At 37.8% G+C, this 15,001-nt stretch overlaps 1 protein-coding gene across 1 annotated transcript in view; it reads right to left on the reverse strand.

Annotated features, from left to right (window-relative positions):
• Window positions 1–15,001, reverse strand: part of CCDC73 (coiled-coil domain containing 73) — a 69,935-nt gene that overhangs the window by 3,669 nt on the left and 51,265 nt on the right. The window contains exons 13-17 of the mRNA XM_072865110.1: window positions 14,309–14,440; window positions 9,529–9,564; window positions 7,819–7,987; window positions 5,080–6,639; window positions 1,871–2,004 (exon numbers count right to left, since the gene is read on the reverse strand). Coding sequence (XP_072721211.1) covers window positions 1,871–2,004; window positions 5,080–6,639; window positions 7,819–7,987; window positions 9,529–9,564; window positions 14,309–14,440 — 2,031 coding nt within the window. The remainder of the gene's footprint in view (window positions 1–1,870; window positions 2,005–5,079; window positions 6,640–7,818; window positions 7,988–9,528; window positions 9,565–14,308; window positions 14,441–15,001) is intronic.

Below are 15,001 nucleotides of genomic sequence, written 5' to 3' on the forward strand. Positions count from 1 at the left end.
CCCCCTTCCCTCTTCTTCCCCCAGCTTTATATGCTGAGCATGATGTCATGTGGTATGGCATAGCCCTTGGGCCAGTTTGGATCAACTGTCCTGGCTGTGTCCCCTCCCAACTTCTGCACCTGGCAGAGCATGGGAAGCTGAAAAGTCCTTGACCAGTGCAGCAACAACTAAAACATCTCTGTATTATCAACACTGTTTTCAGCAAAAACCCAAAACATAGCCCCGTACCAGCCACTATAAAGAAAATTAACTCTATCTCAGCTGAAACCAGGACACATGGTTAGAGACTTGTGTTTAAACTGAGCTGAGGATGCTTATTCATCCTTACCTTGGGACTTGGGCATGTACAGACTAATGTTTAAAACAGTTCTTCATATTTTTACTAGAATTTTAATTGCACCTGTAGCATTTCTTTTTAATTTTTATCACTTTTTACAGTACTGTACTTTGGTTGAATGAGATTACCCAAATTGTAGAAGGCATAAGTCTGCTCTAGTTCGAGTCATACATGTTAGTCAAAACAAATAAACTGAGCAGCAAAAAAGACTGCTGAGCCTATTTTTAATCTCCCAATAGCTTTTTCATATCGGTCATAAAAATGAAAAATTTGAGGACAGAAGGTATTAGAATGACACCAACACAGAAGGGAGGGAGTGGTCTGCAATATCCCAGGCTGAGATTTCATAGATTAGGTATTTGGAAAATAATCTAAGGTCAAACCAGCAAGGCACTTTGTTCTTGTCCATCTCAGCTTTTACTTAGCCAGCACATAAGGAGCTTTAGTTTGGAGGTGACAAAGTAGATATAACCACAATCAGATAATTAAATACAGCTTTGTATTAGCTGTAGATTAGGTATTTTAGTTCACTCTGTTCCTGGCTCCATCTCAGTGAGAAAAAGCAAGAGAGACACAGTAAATACCACCACTATGTTTGGTGAAAAATGCACCTCACTGTCATTCCCAAGTAGAGTCATGTTAGGAAAGTTGAGTAATTTAAAACATCAGTCTTCTGAATTTCAGAGAATGTGAATGCTAATAGCATTGAGAGCTGATTAAGTCTGCGGAAGTCAGCCAACTTTGTCACCTGAAAACACTATACAGCTCAAACCTCATCCAAAGAAGACAGCCATAACTACCTGAGAAATACCTCTAGAACCTCTTCTAAAAAGGAAGGTCAGCTGCAGTTGTAAATTATTTTATCGCTTTTGAATAATATGTTTATCATTAGGTTGAATCCTAATACAGCAGTTACAGCTCTTCAAGCTCCACAGTCTTAACATAGATCTAAAAATGCAGTATAAGCCATTGCTAGTGCCATCCTGAATTAAGTTGTCTTACAGGGAAACAATAGGTTTCTTTTTAATTCTCTGCTTTTAAACATTTGTGTAATGTCATCCTACTAAATAAGAAGATAACTAATTATGGCATCACATAACTGCAGCACAGAATAAATGGATAGGCTCTAATTCATAGATATGCTAAATTTTTAATCTTTCACAGATTCTTTTAAATAACATCGAGTAATAAAGGAAACAATGTTTTTATACTTTTACATATTACTTTTTTTTCTTTTTTTTTTTTTTTAACTCCTACTTTTACTGTAGGTGATGATTTTTATTAGGGTACACAATGAACTCCCCTCTTCCTCCCCTCCCAAACAGACTGGTTAGCATCTATTTGATTCATATGCTGTGACTTTTTCCTGCTGCTTTCTATCAACCTTAATTGTGAAAAATGGTGCCTTGTTGCCCTTTTGATATTATTTTGGAGATTGACTCAGTCTTAAAGTATCCAGATGCATACAGTTGTACAAATATCTGTGGAATTAGCTCACTGAGGTCTGCTCCGCAATATTTTTAATTGACTTACATGTTCTGTGGGAAAAGAAGAATCATAAAACGTCTTTGCTATAGCATTCCATTCTTCACTAGGGTCTCCCTGGGGGTCTCGGTGCATACTAGAGGTATTCAAAGTGTCGGCAGCTCTGTTAAAACTGGTAGAACCTGATTGACAAAAAGGAAATGGTAACAACTGCAATTTAGTCTCTAGGCACTAATTGTAAAGTAACTAAACTTCTGGTTTACCTCTGATCTTAAAAAATCAAATATTTTTGTTTTAAATCACTGAATCTCTGTTGTAGGGTTTTTCCTCTTCATTTTTTTCTTTCACATACTTCTGCATCTATTTTGTCTCTAAAGATGAGGTATGTTTCTACTCTGATTAAAAATATTTTATATAATTTTCACATATTAAGTTAATGACAAATTAAAAGTGTGATTTATAGAAAATGTATGTATTCTGAATATTCTAACTGAATATATTTTTTTCAAACAGTATTACTTTAAGACTCACCTTCTGATAATGATAATAAAATAGATAATTACTGGCATCCTGACATCATATTCCAGGGTGACTTGTAATAAAAGACATTCTAAATACAAAGGTTTTTAGACAGAGAACATTTTAAATAAGGAGTCTTTTTGTAAATGGCTATACCTAATATTTCAGGAAATCAGGCTATAGCTGTCTACTAAAGGTAGGAAGGGCAAATAAGTAGATTGATCATATCAGAGTATAAGGCTCCAATCCTGCAGTGGCTTTATGCACTGCTAGTAGACTCTGTTGAAACCAATATCAAGTTCCTTGCAAGATCAAAACACAAGCGTACTTTCACAATTACTCATAATGCAAACAGTAGCTGTTTTATCACTACACAGATGACTGTTGATCACTGCTGCAATAGTAAAATCTTTGTTTTGCTATGAAAATACATGTTATCTCATGGTTATGTAACAGTTAATTAAGAATACTGTCATTTTCTCTTGGGAGGAAGAGGAAAATGGTTATGAGTTTGTGTTTGTTTTCTTTTTTGAGAGTTTGCCAGGAAGATCTTGCCTGTTCCCAGTTCATTCCTCTGTTTACTGATGTGGAGTGGCTGCTCTCTGGGAACCACAGTTGTATGAATAGTAAATTGCATTATGGTTAGGCAGTAAAAGGAATTCCCTCAGATAGGCTTCCTAAATTCTTTCAGCAATGCTCTTTGCCTCTAGGTCTCCCATATGGCTAAACTGTTTGTGCTTCAGTAAGAAAAAAAAAAAAAATTAGGGACACCATGGATTCTACTCCAGGTTTGTCATTTGGGAAAATATCTGAAAACAAAACAAAACAAAACCAAACCACAATAAATCTTGGAAGTTGCAGTGCCGAGTACCACAACAACGAACTCTTAGGTGCCCTGATAGTAAGGTTCTCTGGTCTCCAAAAGAGGTTCAGGGTTCAGAGAGGTCAGCAAGCTGAAGTAGGGACCCATCTAAATTAGGCAGTATGATGAGAGTGAGAGGCATATCTGGGACCCAGACCAAGATCCTCACTGTGAAGTTTTGCTAGAATTCAAGAGATCTGGTGACTGTACTGGTCACTAGGCAACTCATTTGGGGAATCAGAGTTATATTAAAATCCCTACCAACTCCTTGGATGAACCTCTCAGAGTCACTTCGTGGAATTATGGTATTTTGCATACAGAAAGATTTCTGACAGGAAAAGGAGGAACAACACATGGAAGAACATCAGATAGTGCTGTCTGTTCTTACAGAAAAGATATGTGCAGAACACCACATAACTATGCATTCATTTTCTTGAAACAGGTATCAAAATTCACATTATTGAAAGAAATAATGTACTATCTGAGATCAGGATTCTGCCACCTTGCTACCACCACTATTGTTTTAGGGACAAAGACTTTTCTGAAACTGAACTTCAAAAAATTTTGTGCCTGTATACAAATATACATAGGCAAGAGACCAAGTACAGAAACAAAATTACCTATAAACCTAATTCGTAACACCAGAACAATATAAAGAAACAAGACTGCTGGTTTTCTGTCTCACTGCCACTGGCTGCAAAACTAAGGGATGGGAGTCCATTCTGCTCTTTGTACGTTCAAGGGGCAAAGCTCAAAACACTACATCAACAAAACCTCAAATAGACACAAACACCCTACATTGTGGATCTAGCTCTTTTGAAAAACATCTAAGCACCCAAAGCTCAATTTTTCTACAAAAGCAGGGGCTTTCATTTCTTCCAGAGCCTAAGAAATCATCTGCTTTTTTAAGCTTAAAGTGTGCATTAAGAATAGAATCCGCATGCAAGCTTTATTTTGAGAAAGGAAGGCACCGCTTACACTATCTTTTACTCTGTCCAGTTACTGAAGTAGAGGAACATCTGTAAACGTATTGGAGTCAGTTTACTGTGGAAATAGAGATGATACTTTTATTACTTTGGTAAAAGATTACGTTTAGAAATAGCACTTTTAGTAAATAAATATAGGGGTAATCTAGCAGCTAATTTTATTGCAAAACAAATCTAAAACCACTTTTTCCACGTTTCAGTAATGATTTAGAAACAGGTGGAATAAAGTTCATATTTACTGTTTTGCATATGCAAAATATTGCTCAGCAAATGATCACCAAGTGCCAACAGTAGGAGATGAAAAAGCTCCTTGAGCACTCTTAACAGCTAGGTGTGTTTTCCAGAGCTTCAAAGAATATAAACTTCTCCTTTCACACATTCAACATATTCAGATGGTTTTAAGTGTCCACCTGAATTAAAGATGTACAATGCAATAAAAAAGTAAACTTTCTCTAAGCCCCATTCAAAGAAGCATCTACTGGTTCAAAAACTACCCTAATTTTTATGGAAAACAAGGACACTGAATAATTCCCAAAAGCTGCTCGGTGCTTTTCAGATATATGCAGAGCCCTGATAGAGTATGCTCTACATTAGGGTGAGAAATGCTTAGACAATTCAGTTTGTCATTGCACTGCTTTTCTTTCACAAAGGGAAATATGAGAAAAGGTTTATTTAATCATATAATTGAGCAAACAAAAGCTGTTTAGTTGCATTTATACTATAAATTAACAGAGAAATCTCATCTTTTTTTTTTCTATATAACTAAAATGTCAGAAGGTTTACATTTTTCTAATGCTACACTAGACTCAGATGCAGAAATTTCACATTTTGATAATTTTTCTAAGTATATTCAGTACATGCTTCAAAACATAAATGCTTCTTTTTCTTACCTAGTCCAGTTTCTCTTCTGTCAGCATTTTCACTGAGATTTTGGCACTGTGTTTTTGAAATAACCTTTGAGTTTTCCACTAAGCATGGTAGTTTCTCTTTCAAAAGGGAAGGTTCCTTGGAAGCTGAAGTCCATGTAGCTTGACCTCTCGTGTGATTTACTCTTGAACAAGAACTGAGGTCTAAAAAATTTAAGTATACTGGAGTTTTCTCAGGTTTTTTATCTGAGGTTGAAAGATCAAAGGATGACCTTCCACTTATGTTTACTAAATTTCCAGATGTTCTCATGGGTAAAGAGCATGATTCTTTCAGGTGACCCTCAGCAAACTTCCTTCCTGGAACTGTACTATTCAGTGAGTCTTTTTTCTCTTTTAACAATGTGTTATTTGTTGAATTATTAATCTCCAGGGAATGTCCATTTTTGACAGAGTGTATCTGAATATCATCATTAACTTTTTTACATGGAATTAGTTTATCTGTACTAATTCTATCTGTTGGGGGTTTTTTATGAACAATTATTTCAAGACCATCAGCCTTTACTGGAGATATGGCTTCAGCATTCAAAGTACCTATATTTGTATCATTCCCTGTTTGTTCAGTACTGTCTTGTTCAGGTTTCTTACTGCACACATCATCCACATTTATTCCTCTTTCTATTTTTGGGGGGCATAAGTTGAAAATACCTAAGAGAGACATATTATCACTGTGTGCTTTTGTGGCATCATCACTGCTTGCATTAGCACAATAAACAGTTGGTACATTTTGAGCATCAGTTGCTGGAACACCGGTACTAATCAGTGCACCATTTCTGTTTATGTTTCTGGCATCGTCATCGTAATTTCTGTCTTCAGCATCGACGTGTGTCTGTTTAAAAGGAAGTTTATCTCTATGTATACCACTCAGATTTAACAGGTTTTTTTCTGTTTTATGTAATCCATTACCTACATAATTGTGACTGTCCAGCAAGCTACGTTTTTGGTATTCCGTTTGAGAATTTTCTTTAGTATAAGATAGGATGCCAAAACTTAATTCCTTAGCTTGATGATTATCTGTACTTCTCTCACTCACAGCATTCTTCTCAGTGCAAAGAACCGCTTCAGACCCGGTTTTGGGTGCTTCAGGTGTAAGGACACTTTCATTGTGTTGTATGGTATTTGATTTTTCATCTGCCTTAGTACAAATTGATTCATCTGTAGTATTGCACAATTCTTGCTTGCTAGAGTCAGTCTCCTGACTTGCATTTTTCTTGTAGACACCTACAGTGTCAGTACCGTCCAAAAAGACTTTTCTTGTTTGTGTGTGGCATGCTGCCAATGGCTCAGTGCTGTCCTGTAGCTTTTGTTCTAAATTTGCATTGTTTTCCTTCAGTAACATTCTACAGGTTGCTCCTAGATTTTCTGCTTCTTTGCACTCAGTGACATGTATTTCCGAGGTCTGTCCTTGGGTAATTAAATCAGTATCTGTGCAGAGGGTATTCCTGGGAGAAGCCTCCCTTTGATTTTCTTCATAAGGGCTAGCAACATTAATTTCATCCTTAAAACTGTTTTCAAGAACTTGTAAATCTGTTAGAATAAGTGTATTCTCTAGTTAGTGATAGATAACCCAGAGGTTAAGTACTGCTTTATTTTTACAGTTTAAAATTTCCAAAGAGATAGACTCAAGATTAGTATCGATACTGATTTTTCTTATCTTACATTACACACACAAGTCTATCAAAAAGTTACTGAAGATAAATATTGTATTATGGTAACTTGCAAAATATTTATAAGCTGTTCAAACATAAAATAATATTAACATTCTGTAGATTTTAGATATGGCTTATAGTTGAAATATTTCCCAACTGATATCTGTCAGCCTTATTATTGAAAGGGGTCTTCATTATGAAATTATAATACATACTTAATCAACCATTGTGTGGCTAGATAAAGTTTAAGCCACTAGTTACTACTGAAACTATATTTGTCTTTATTTTTGAAAGTGGCATTTTTAGCTAAATGGAAAACAAAACCAAACAAAACTGTTTAAGGGACTATGTTCGTACCAAAAGGAATATGCTATGACTCGATGGTAGTGGGCCAGTGAGGAATAGCAAGCATTTCAGAATCAGAAAGGTGTTTTCTGAAAGATACACTCAAAGGCTGTGAGCATTGATCCTTTAAAGCAGTCACTTTGCCCATAATAAGCTTTTAAATTTCCACTTATCTTTGCTACATTTTAGAGACAGAGCATTAGAGACTAAGTACATTTCCTTTAGGTGGCTTCAAAAAATTACTTACTGGAGTTACAAAGTGCTTTGTATAGAAAAGTATTACGATTGTCCGTGTGAACAGACCTTCATTGTCCTGTGCAGCGCAATCACTCTCTTTCTGCCTTTTTTCATTGTTTTATGGGAAAGGGAAAGTCCTTGGTTTTGCTTCCAAACACTTCTATACACATTATAGTTCTTCCTAACCCCTATTTGCTTCTTGAACTGGCATGCAGAAAGAGTATTGCAACAGCTTGAGGGGTTACACGGATCTTACTTAGAGTCCCAGGGCGGCCACTAGAAGTACTGTGCTTTCATTCAGAGCTTTGTTAATTTATCATAGATTAGCACTACTGACACCAAGAATTTTACTGTTGTTAGTACAAAAACATTTAATTCAGGATTCAAGCATTCTCTTGTCATATACTGTATCTGTAAACATTTATCCTTTCTTCAACAATACTACTTATCTCTATTATCTATATAATGTTATTACTTTGTTCTATCTGTAATTCCTCAGTGCTTAAAAAGTAGTCCGTTGTGTTTTTTACTTCCGTTTCTTCATCATGTCCAAAATTAGAGTATTTTCTTATTATAGGTTGCATACACTCATTTTCTTTCTGAATAGCCTGTACTTCACTGTCTTTTGAGTGTTCTTGACCACTCTAGCATAAGAAAAGACAAAAGATTATACATATTTTAATAATTTACTACAGTGACTGATTAGATTTAAAGTTCAGGTCTTAGATTTAAAATTATTTTACAGTTCTGATGGAAACCAAAGACCATTCACCTGAAGTATACGAAGTTAAAGTAAATGGAGAAAAAAAGCAGACTAATACCCTAGAAGAGTAGGAAAGAAATTAGGTCCTGCTGTATTACAGTCCAGAGAGAAAAGTTATACAGATTGACAGAATTTTTCAGAGGAAGGAATATGTGGTGTACATGTGCTGACTGAATCACTCCTTCTGTCTGCTGGCTAAATCAGTGACCTGCTCAGTAATTACATGCAGAAAAAACCTGCATGATTGCTAATTACACTCAAACACATGTGCATACACACACATTAGCACTATTTTTTTCTAACAAACCCCCTAGGATGTTTAACTTCATTTCATAGGCAAATAAAGCTCATGAATTTGCAATTCCTGTCAGTCAGTTCCTCATTGTCTCCCAGATGGCTTTTTAACCTGAATTTGAGTCAAATTCAACAGGAGTAGAAGCCTGAAAGATACGTCTACTTAAACTTTAAGTCACTGGTCTACTAGTGCAACTGTATTTGTCTTTATTTTTGAAAAGTTGCATTCAATAAAGTTCTGTGAAAACTGGGAGCCAAATAGTGAAGAAACACCCTAATAAAACACCACCAAAAAGGAAAAGAAGGTACATCCTTTATCATCAGCAGCTGTTTGGCAGCTGAAGGCAGGAGCACATGCTGGCTCTTGCTCTAAGGACAGGATATAAAAGTAGGTAGATGTGGGAGGGAGCAGGGGTATTGCTTAGTCCATAAAAGGTGTGAGAAAAAGCTGAAGATACTTGGGTGACTGGAGGTGTTGCAAAAGGAAGGCCGAGGTGTGGGAGGGAGTTACAAGTGCTGTGCTTGGGCATTGGGTGTGTGGGGAGGACAGAGTATAATGCAAAATGGAGGGAGGTGCATAGACAGCACTGGTAAAAAAACGGGATTATTGCAATGGTGGCATAGTAGATGATGTAGAATACAAATCTGCAGGAAACAATTTTCTACAGGTCACAGAAACATCCTGATGCTCCCAGCTTTGCTGATTTGGGGGAGGGAAGAGTCATGGTGAATGGAGGAGGGTCCTAAAAATAGTCTTCCTCTGCCAAATACTCCATCTTCAATTTGAAGTTTCAATTGAATTTCTGTCTCTTTTCCTCATGCTTTATCATCATCTTTGCTGTCATTCTGATTTGGAAATTGTAAATGTTACATCTTTTTTGTTTTCTAAGTTTTTAATTAGTTAATTTTTCTTCTTGGCTATATACAGCCTTGGCATCACATTTTCAAGCTTTTCTTTTCAAATACAAATATGAGAAATTTCCTTTTTCTTTCATGAAAGCTGTACTTCTTTTATAAACTCTTGCTTCTAGGAGCTGTTTCTTTAGGCAGAAACACCAAACAACACAATATAACTGTGCATATTACTCTTTTGTACAGGTATAAAACAGCTACTACAGTGGAATGTACCACATTTGTTGGCATGGGCTGAACTGCTGAATGCATCTGAAACAAACATGACAAAGTGTTCTTAGAAAGGGAGAAAGGTTACATGATTCCTTTCCAGATTTTCAGATGAGTTGAATAAACCTAGTTTCCATTAACTTCAAATGGCTGTTCAGCCCTTCAAAAATAGGTCCGAGATGCATAAACTAAAATGCCCACATATCAAAACTCTCAAACTTGGATTTCAATTTTTTCCCTGTGATTTAGTAAAAACTAACTAAGCAACATACATATACCTAAGATGACCTTTCCCTCAACAGAATATTTTGTACTGTGAAATTCAAAACCTTCTCAAAACCAGATCTCCCTGTACATATACACACAAAAGAATCACAATAACCCATTGCTAGGTGTAGCCCTATTCTCTAATGGTACACAGCTGTATTACAAATCATATTAAACTAAATGTGAAGCATGGTAAAGTTAAACTAAATTGCAATTTGAGTCTGTAATGAGGTCTAACTTTGCACCTTTCTTTTAAAAAAGGCCTTTGTTTAATTACTATTCCACAGGTGATCTGTATGAAGAAGTTTACATACATTCTAAATTTCATGCCCCACAAATAATCGCAGGGATTTCAGATTGCACTAGGTGTAAAAATAAATATATGCATATTTCCTTGCAACACTTGGAGCCATAGTCAAGATCTAAATCATAGCCAACACCTTGCCCTTTTATGTTTTACTAGACACTGACTCATTACTGATACAAGGTGAAATTCCACAAATTAGAATAATCAATATGATCTGCTGCAGCTCCTGTAATTTCCTGGCAGTGGTCCACTGGAGATTTGACTCAGCCTAACCTGCCTAGCTTTTGAAATCTTATGATCATACAACACAAAGTTGTATGGCAATTTGCCATAAGATAGTGTAAGATATATATTTAGAAGACATCTCAGACTTTTTTTTTGCATTGATGATCATATGCTTTAAGCTTATCTACTTTCAAACACAGAGGGTTATCTTAGTAAGCACAAGTACTGTTTATCATGAATGATCGATTGTGTGCATTGATTCTGCATCCTAAACATAATTCATATTTCATTTTCATTCAAAGAAACAATCATTTTTAAAAGTTATACAATTTGCATTACACCTTGTAGAATTCACGCAGCTTTGGCACGATGAGTACTCATTTCAAGTCTAACTTCCATTGCATTATTAAGCACACACCAGCAGATATGTATGTGTATATATTCATATATGTGTATATATATGTATGTTTGTGAGCTATAAACATACAAACATGTATTGTGAAGAAATTAATTTTAAAATCTTCCAAATTTTAAAATATTATTACAGTTTTTCATTTTACTGACAATTCATAGACTAGTTCTAAAAAAATAATGTCTTTACAGTCCTACTGTCTTCCTATTTTCCTAACACTGAAATCATATACATGCAAAATGAATTTTCCCTTCTTTGAATGATAAGTTATTATTTGGATGTAAAAACTAATGGAAAAAATGATATAACCAATACTCAGCTGAACAACAGAATACACTCAATGTGCAGGGAAGGTTTTTCTTATGGCTTATGACTCTTCCCATCTTTTCAATCTTATAAAAGACTGGAATATAAATTTGCAATTCAGTTTAAGTAAGGGATAACATATAGCTGCAGGGCTACATGCTCTTCCTCTTGCTCCAAAAGACCATCTTCATGTGCTTAACCACTTGTTGACTTCTCATATGTGTTCTGAATATAGAACTGAACGTGGATTTGGTTCACCCAGCAATGCAAGCTCAATTCTAGTTCAACCTGCAGAAAACTGCATAAAACAGTCTTAACTCCTGCATTCATTACTTGTTGAGCTTGCTATGCCTTTGATGATTATTAAAGATGGTAAGTGAAGTAAAGGTTGTTTTTTTAAACTAAAACTGAAGACCTTAGATAATCTATATGTTGATAAAATGAATCTTCTGATCTGTCCCATGTTACAGAGGCTGAAATTAGTTCCTCTGAGTAGAAGTGGACTTCCATACTTCCAGGGAACTTATATACATATGCAGACGATGAGTCTGCCACAGTATTTGAGAAACACCCATGCAAAATATGTTTGTGCAATAGGATTTAGTAAAGAGACATTATTTAAGATAATTGCTATCTATTATGTATAACTTTATTAATGAGGTAATGAACATCTCAAGTTTCTATAATCATAGAATCATAGAATTGTTTAGGTTGGAAAAGACCTTTAAGATCATCAAGTCCAACCACTAACCTAGCACTGCAAAGTCCACCACTACACCATGTCCCTAAGCACCTCATCCAAACATCTTTTAAATACCTCCAGGGTTGGTGACTCAACCACTTCCCTGGGCAGCCTGTTCCAATGCTTGATAACCCTTTCAGTGAAGAAATTTTTCCTAATATCCAATCTAAACCTCCCCTGGCACAACTTGAGGCCATTTCCTCTTGTCCTATTGCTTGTTACCTGGGAGAAGAGACCGACCCCCACCTCGCTACAACCTCCTTTCAGGTAGCTGTAGAGAGCGATAAGGTCTCCCCTCAGCCTCCTTTTCTCCAGGCTAAACAACCCCAGTTCCCTCAGCCGCTCCTCATCAGACTTGTGCTCCAGACCCTTCACCAGCTTCGTTGCCCTTCTCTGGACACGCTCCAGCACCTCAATGCCTCTCTTGTAGTGAGGGGCCCAAAACTGAACACAGTATTCGAGGTGCGGCCTCACCAGTGCCGAGTACAGGGGCACGATCACTGCCCTAGTCCTGCTGGCCACACTATTCCTGATACAAGCCAGGATGCTATTGGCCTTCTTGGCCACCTGGGCACACTGCTGGCTCATATTCAGCCGGCTGTCAACCAACACTCCCAGGTCCTTCTCTGCTGGACAGCTTTCCAGCCACTCTTCCCCAAGTCTGTAGCGTTGCAGGGGGTTGTTGTGGCCCAAGTGCAGGACCCAGCACTGAGCCTTGTTGAACCTCATACAGTTGGCCTTGGCCCATGGATCCAGCCTGTCCAGATCCCTCTGTAGAGCCTTCCTCCCTTCAAGCAGATCAACACTCCCGCCCAGCTTGGTGTCATCTGCAAACTTACTGAGGGTGCACTCAATCCCTTCATCCAGATCATTGATAAAGATATTAAACAGAACTGGCCCCAATACAGAGCCCTGGGGAACACCACTTGTGACCGGCCGCCAACTGGAGTAAACTCCATTCACCACCACTTTTTGGGCCTGGCCATCCAGACAGTTTTTTTACCCAACGAAGTGTACGCCCATCCAAGCCACGAGCAGCCAGTTTCTCCAGGAGAATGCTGTGGCAAATGCTGTCAAAAGCTTTACTAAAGTTCAGGTAGACAACATCCACAGCCTTTTCCTCATCCACTAAGCTGGTCACCTTGTCATAGAAGATCAGGTTGGTCAAGCAGGACCTGCCTTTCATAAACCCATGCTGGCTGGGCCTGATCACTTTGTTGTCCTGTATGTGCCATGTGATGGCACTCAAGATGATCTGCTCCATCAGCTTTCCTGGTACTGAGGTCAGGCTGACAGGCCTGTAGTTCCCTGGATCCTCCTTCTGGCCCTTCTTGTAGATGGGTGTCACATTTGCTAATCTCCAGTCAACTTGGACCTCCCCAGTTAGCCAGGACTGCTGATAAAGGATTGAAAGAGGCTCGGTGAGCATTTCTGTCAGCTCCCTCAGTACCCTTGGGTGGATCCCACCTGGCCCCATAGACTTGTGCGTGTCTAAGTGGTGTAGCAGGTCACTAACCATTTCCCCTTGGATTATGGCGGCTTCATTCTGCTCCCCGTCCCTGTCTTCCAGCTCAGGGGGCTCGGTACCCAGAGAACAACTGGTCTTACTATTAAAGACTGAGGCAAAGAAGGCATTAAGTACCTCAGCCTTTTCCTCATCCTTTGTCACTATGTTTCCCCCCACATCCAATAAAGGATGGAGAGTCTCCTTAGCCCTCCTTTTGTTGCTAATGTATTTATTGAAACATTTTTTATTGTCTTTTACAGCAGCAGCCAGATTAAGTTCTAGTTGGGCTTTGGCCCTTCTAGTTTTCTCCCTGCATAACCTCACGACATCTTTGTAGTCCTCCTGAGTTGCCTGCCCCTTCTTCCAAAGGTCATAAACTCTCCTTTTTTTCCTGAGTTCCAGCCAAAGCTCTCTGTTCAGCCAGGCCGGTCGTCTTCCCCACCGGCTCGTCTTTTGGCACATGGGGACGGCCTGCTCCTGTGCCTTTAAGATTTCCTTCTTGAAGAATGTCCAGCCTTCCTGGACTCCTTTGCCCTTCAGGACTGCTTCCCAAGGGATTCTGTCAGCCAGGCTTCTAAACAGGCCAAAGTCTGCCCTCTGGAAGTCCACAGTGGCAGTGCTGCTGACCCCCTCCTTACTTCTCCAAGAATCAAAAACTCTTATCATTTTGTGATCGCTGTACCCAAGACAGCCTCCAGCCATCACATCACCCACAACTCCTTCTCTGTTCACAAACAACAGGTCCAGCTCACTGTTGTCTCACTCACCAGCTGTGTCATGATTAAAAAAAGCAACGTGGTATATGTGCCCCTCTGGAATAAAGGGGAACATTCTCTGGGTACAGTAAGTTTTAATGGGATCCTGGATCATTATTCTGATTACATCAGATAAATTTTTAGGTTTAGCAATGTCAAAGGACAATCAGTGGACATGTCAGACAGATTAGAAAAGTGTCATGTCTCTCATTCTCTAATATTTTTACAGGAAATGGAAAGTACTGCAGCTATTAGAGACACTTACCTGCAGATTTTCCACTTCCTCAGAATGCTGATTTCCCTGAGGACGATGATAATCTTCAAGATGTCTATGAACTCCTTTAAGAGAATTCAGCTCATTTTTAATAGTGTCTATCTCTCTTCTCATATTTTCCTCCTGTAATAATTGAGGGTACGCAGAGCTCACAAACACAGATCTTTACTGCATGTTCAAATATGTAAACCAGTATTTTACAGCGGTATCAACAGCTTAGCAAATTAAAGGAAATCCTTAAAAGAAAGTATAGGTGCTAAGGAATTTCTTTGTACAAAGTAAGATAATTTTGAGCCCTTTCATTCAAACAAAAATTTTAACCACATTTCCATTACAGAGTATACTTTTTATTAATTGGTTTTTCTCACCATTTACTTCAAGTAGCGATGCACAAAAACATCAATTTTTATTTGTAGCTTTCTTCCTTTTTTGGCCCAAAGATAAACATGCTAGTCAGCATTCATTCTCTACCTCTATTGTCAAGAAACTACAACAGCAAATAATTTGCTTGGCACTTTACCTCTGTAAATAGCCTCCAGTATCCAATGCTTCTTCAGTGAGCATGTAACAATTAAATTTTTATATTTAGAACAAAAAGGATGGTCAAAAATACAAGTTGTAAAAAGAACAGCAGGGCAATTTTACAGGAATACCTTAATTTAGTTTACAAATATTTTCAGAGAA

Source organism: Ciconia boyciana, chromosome 6 (assembly GCF_034638445.1).
Source record: "Ciconia boyciana chromosome 6, ASM3463844v1, whole genome shotgun sequence".
Lineage (NCBI taxonomy): Eukaryota > Metazoa > Chordata > Aves > Ciconiiformes > Ciconiidae > Ciconia > Ciconia boyciana.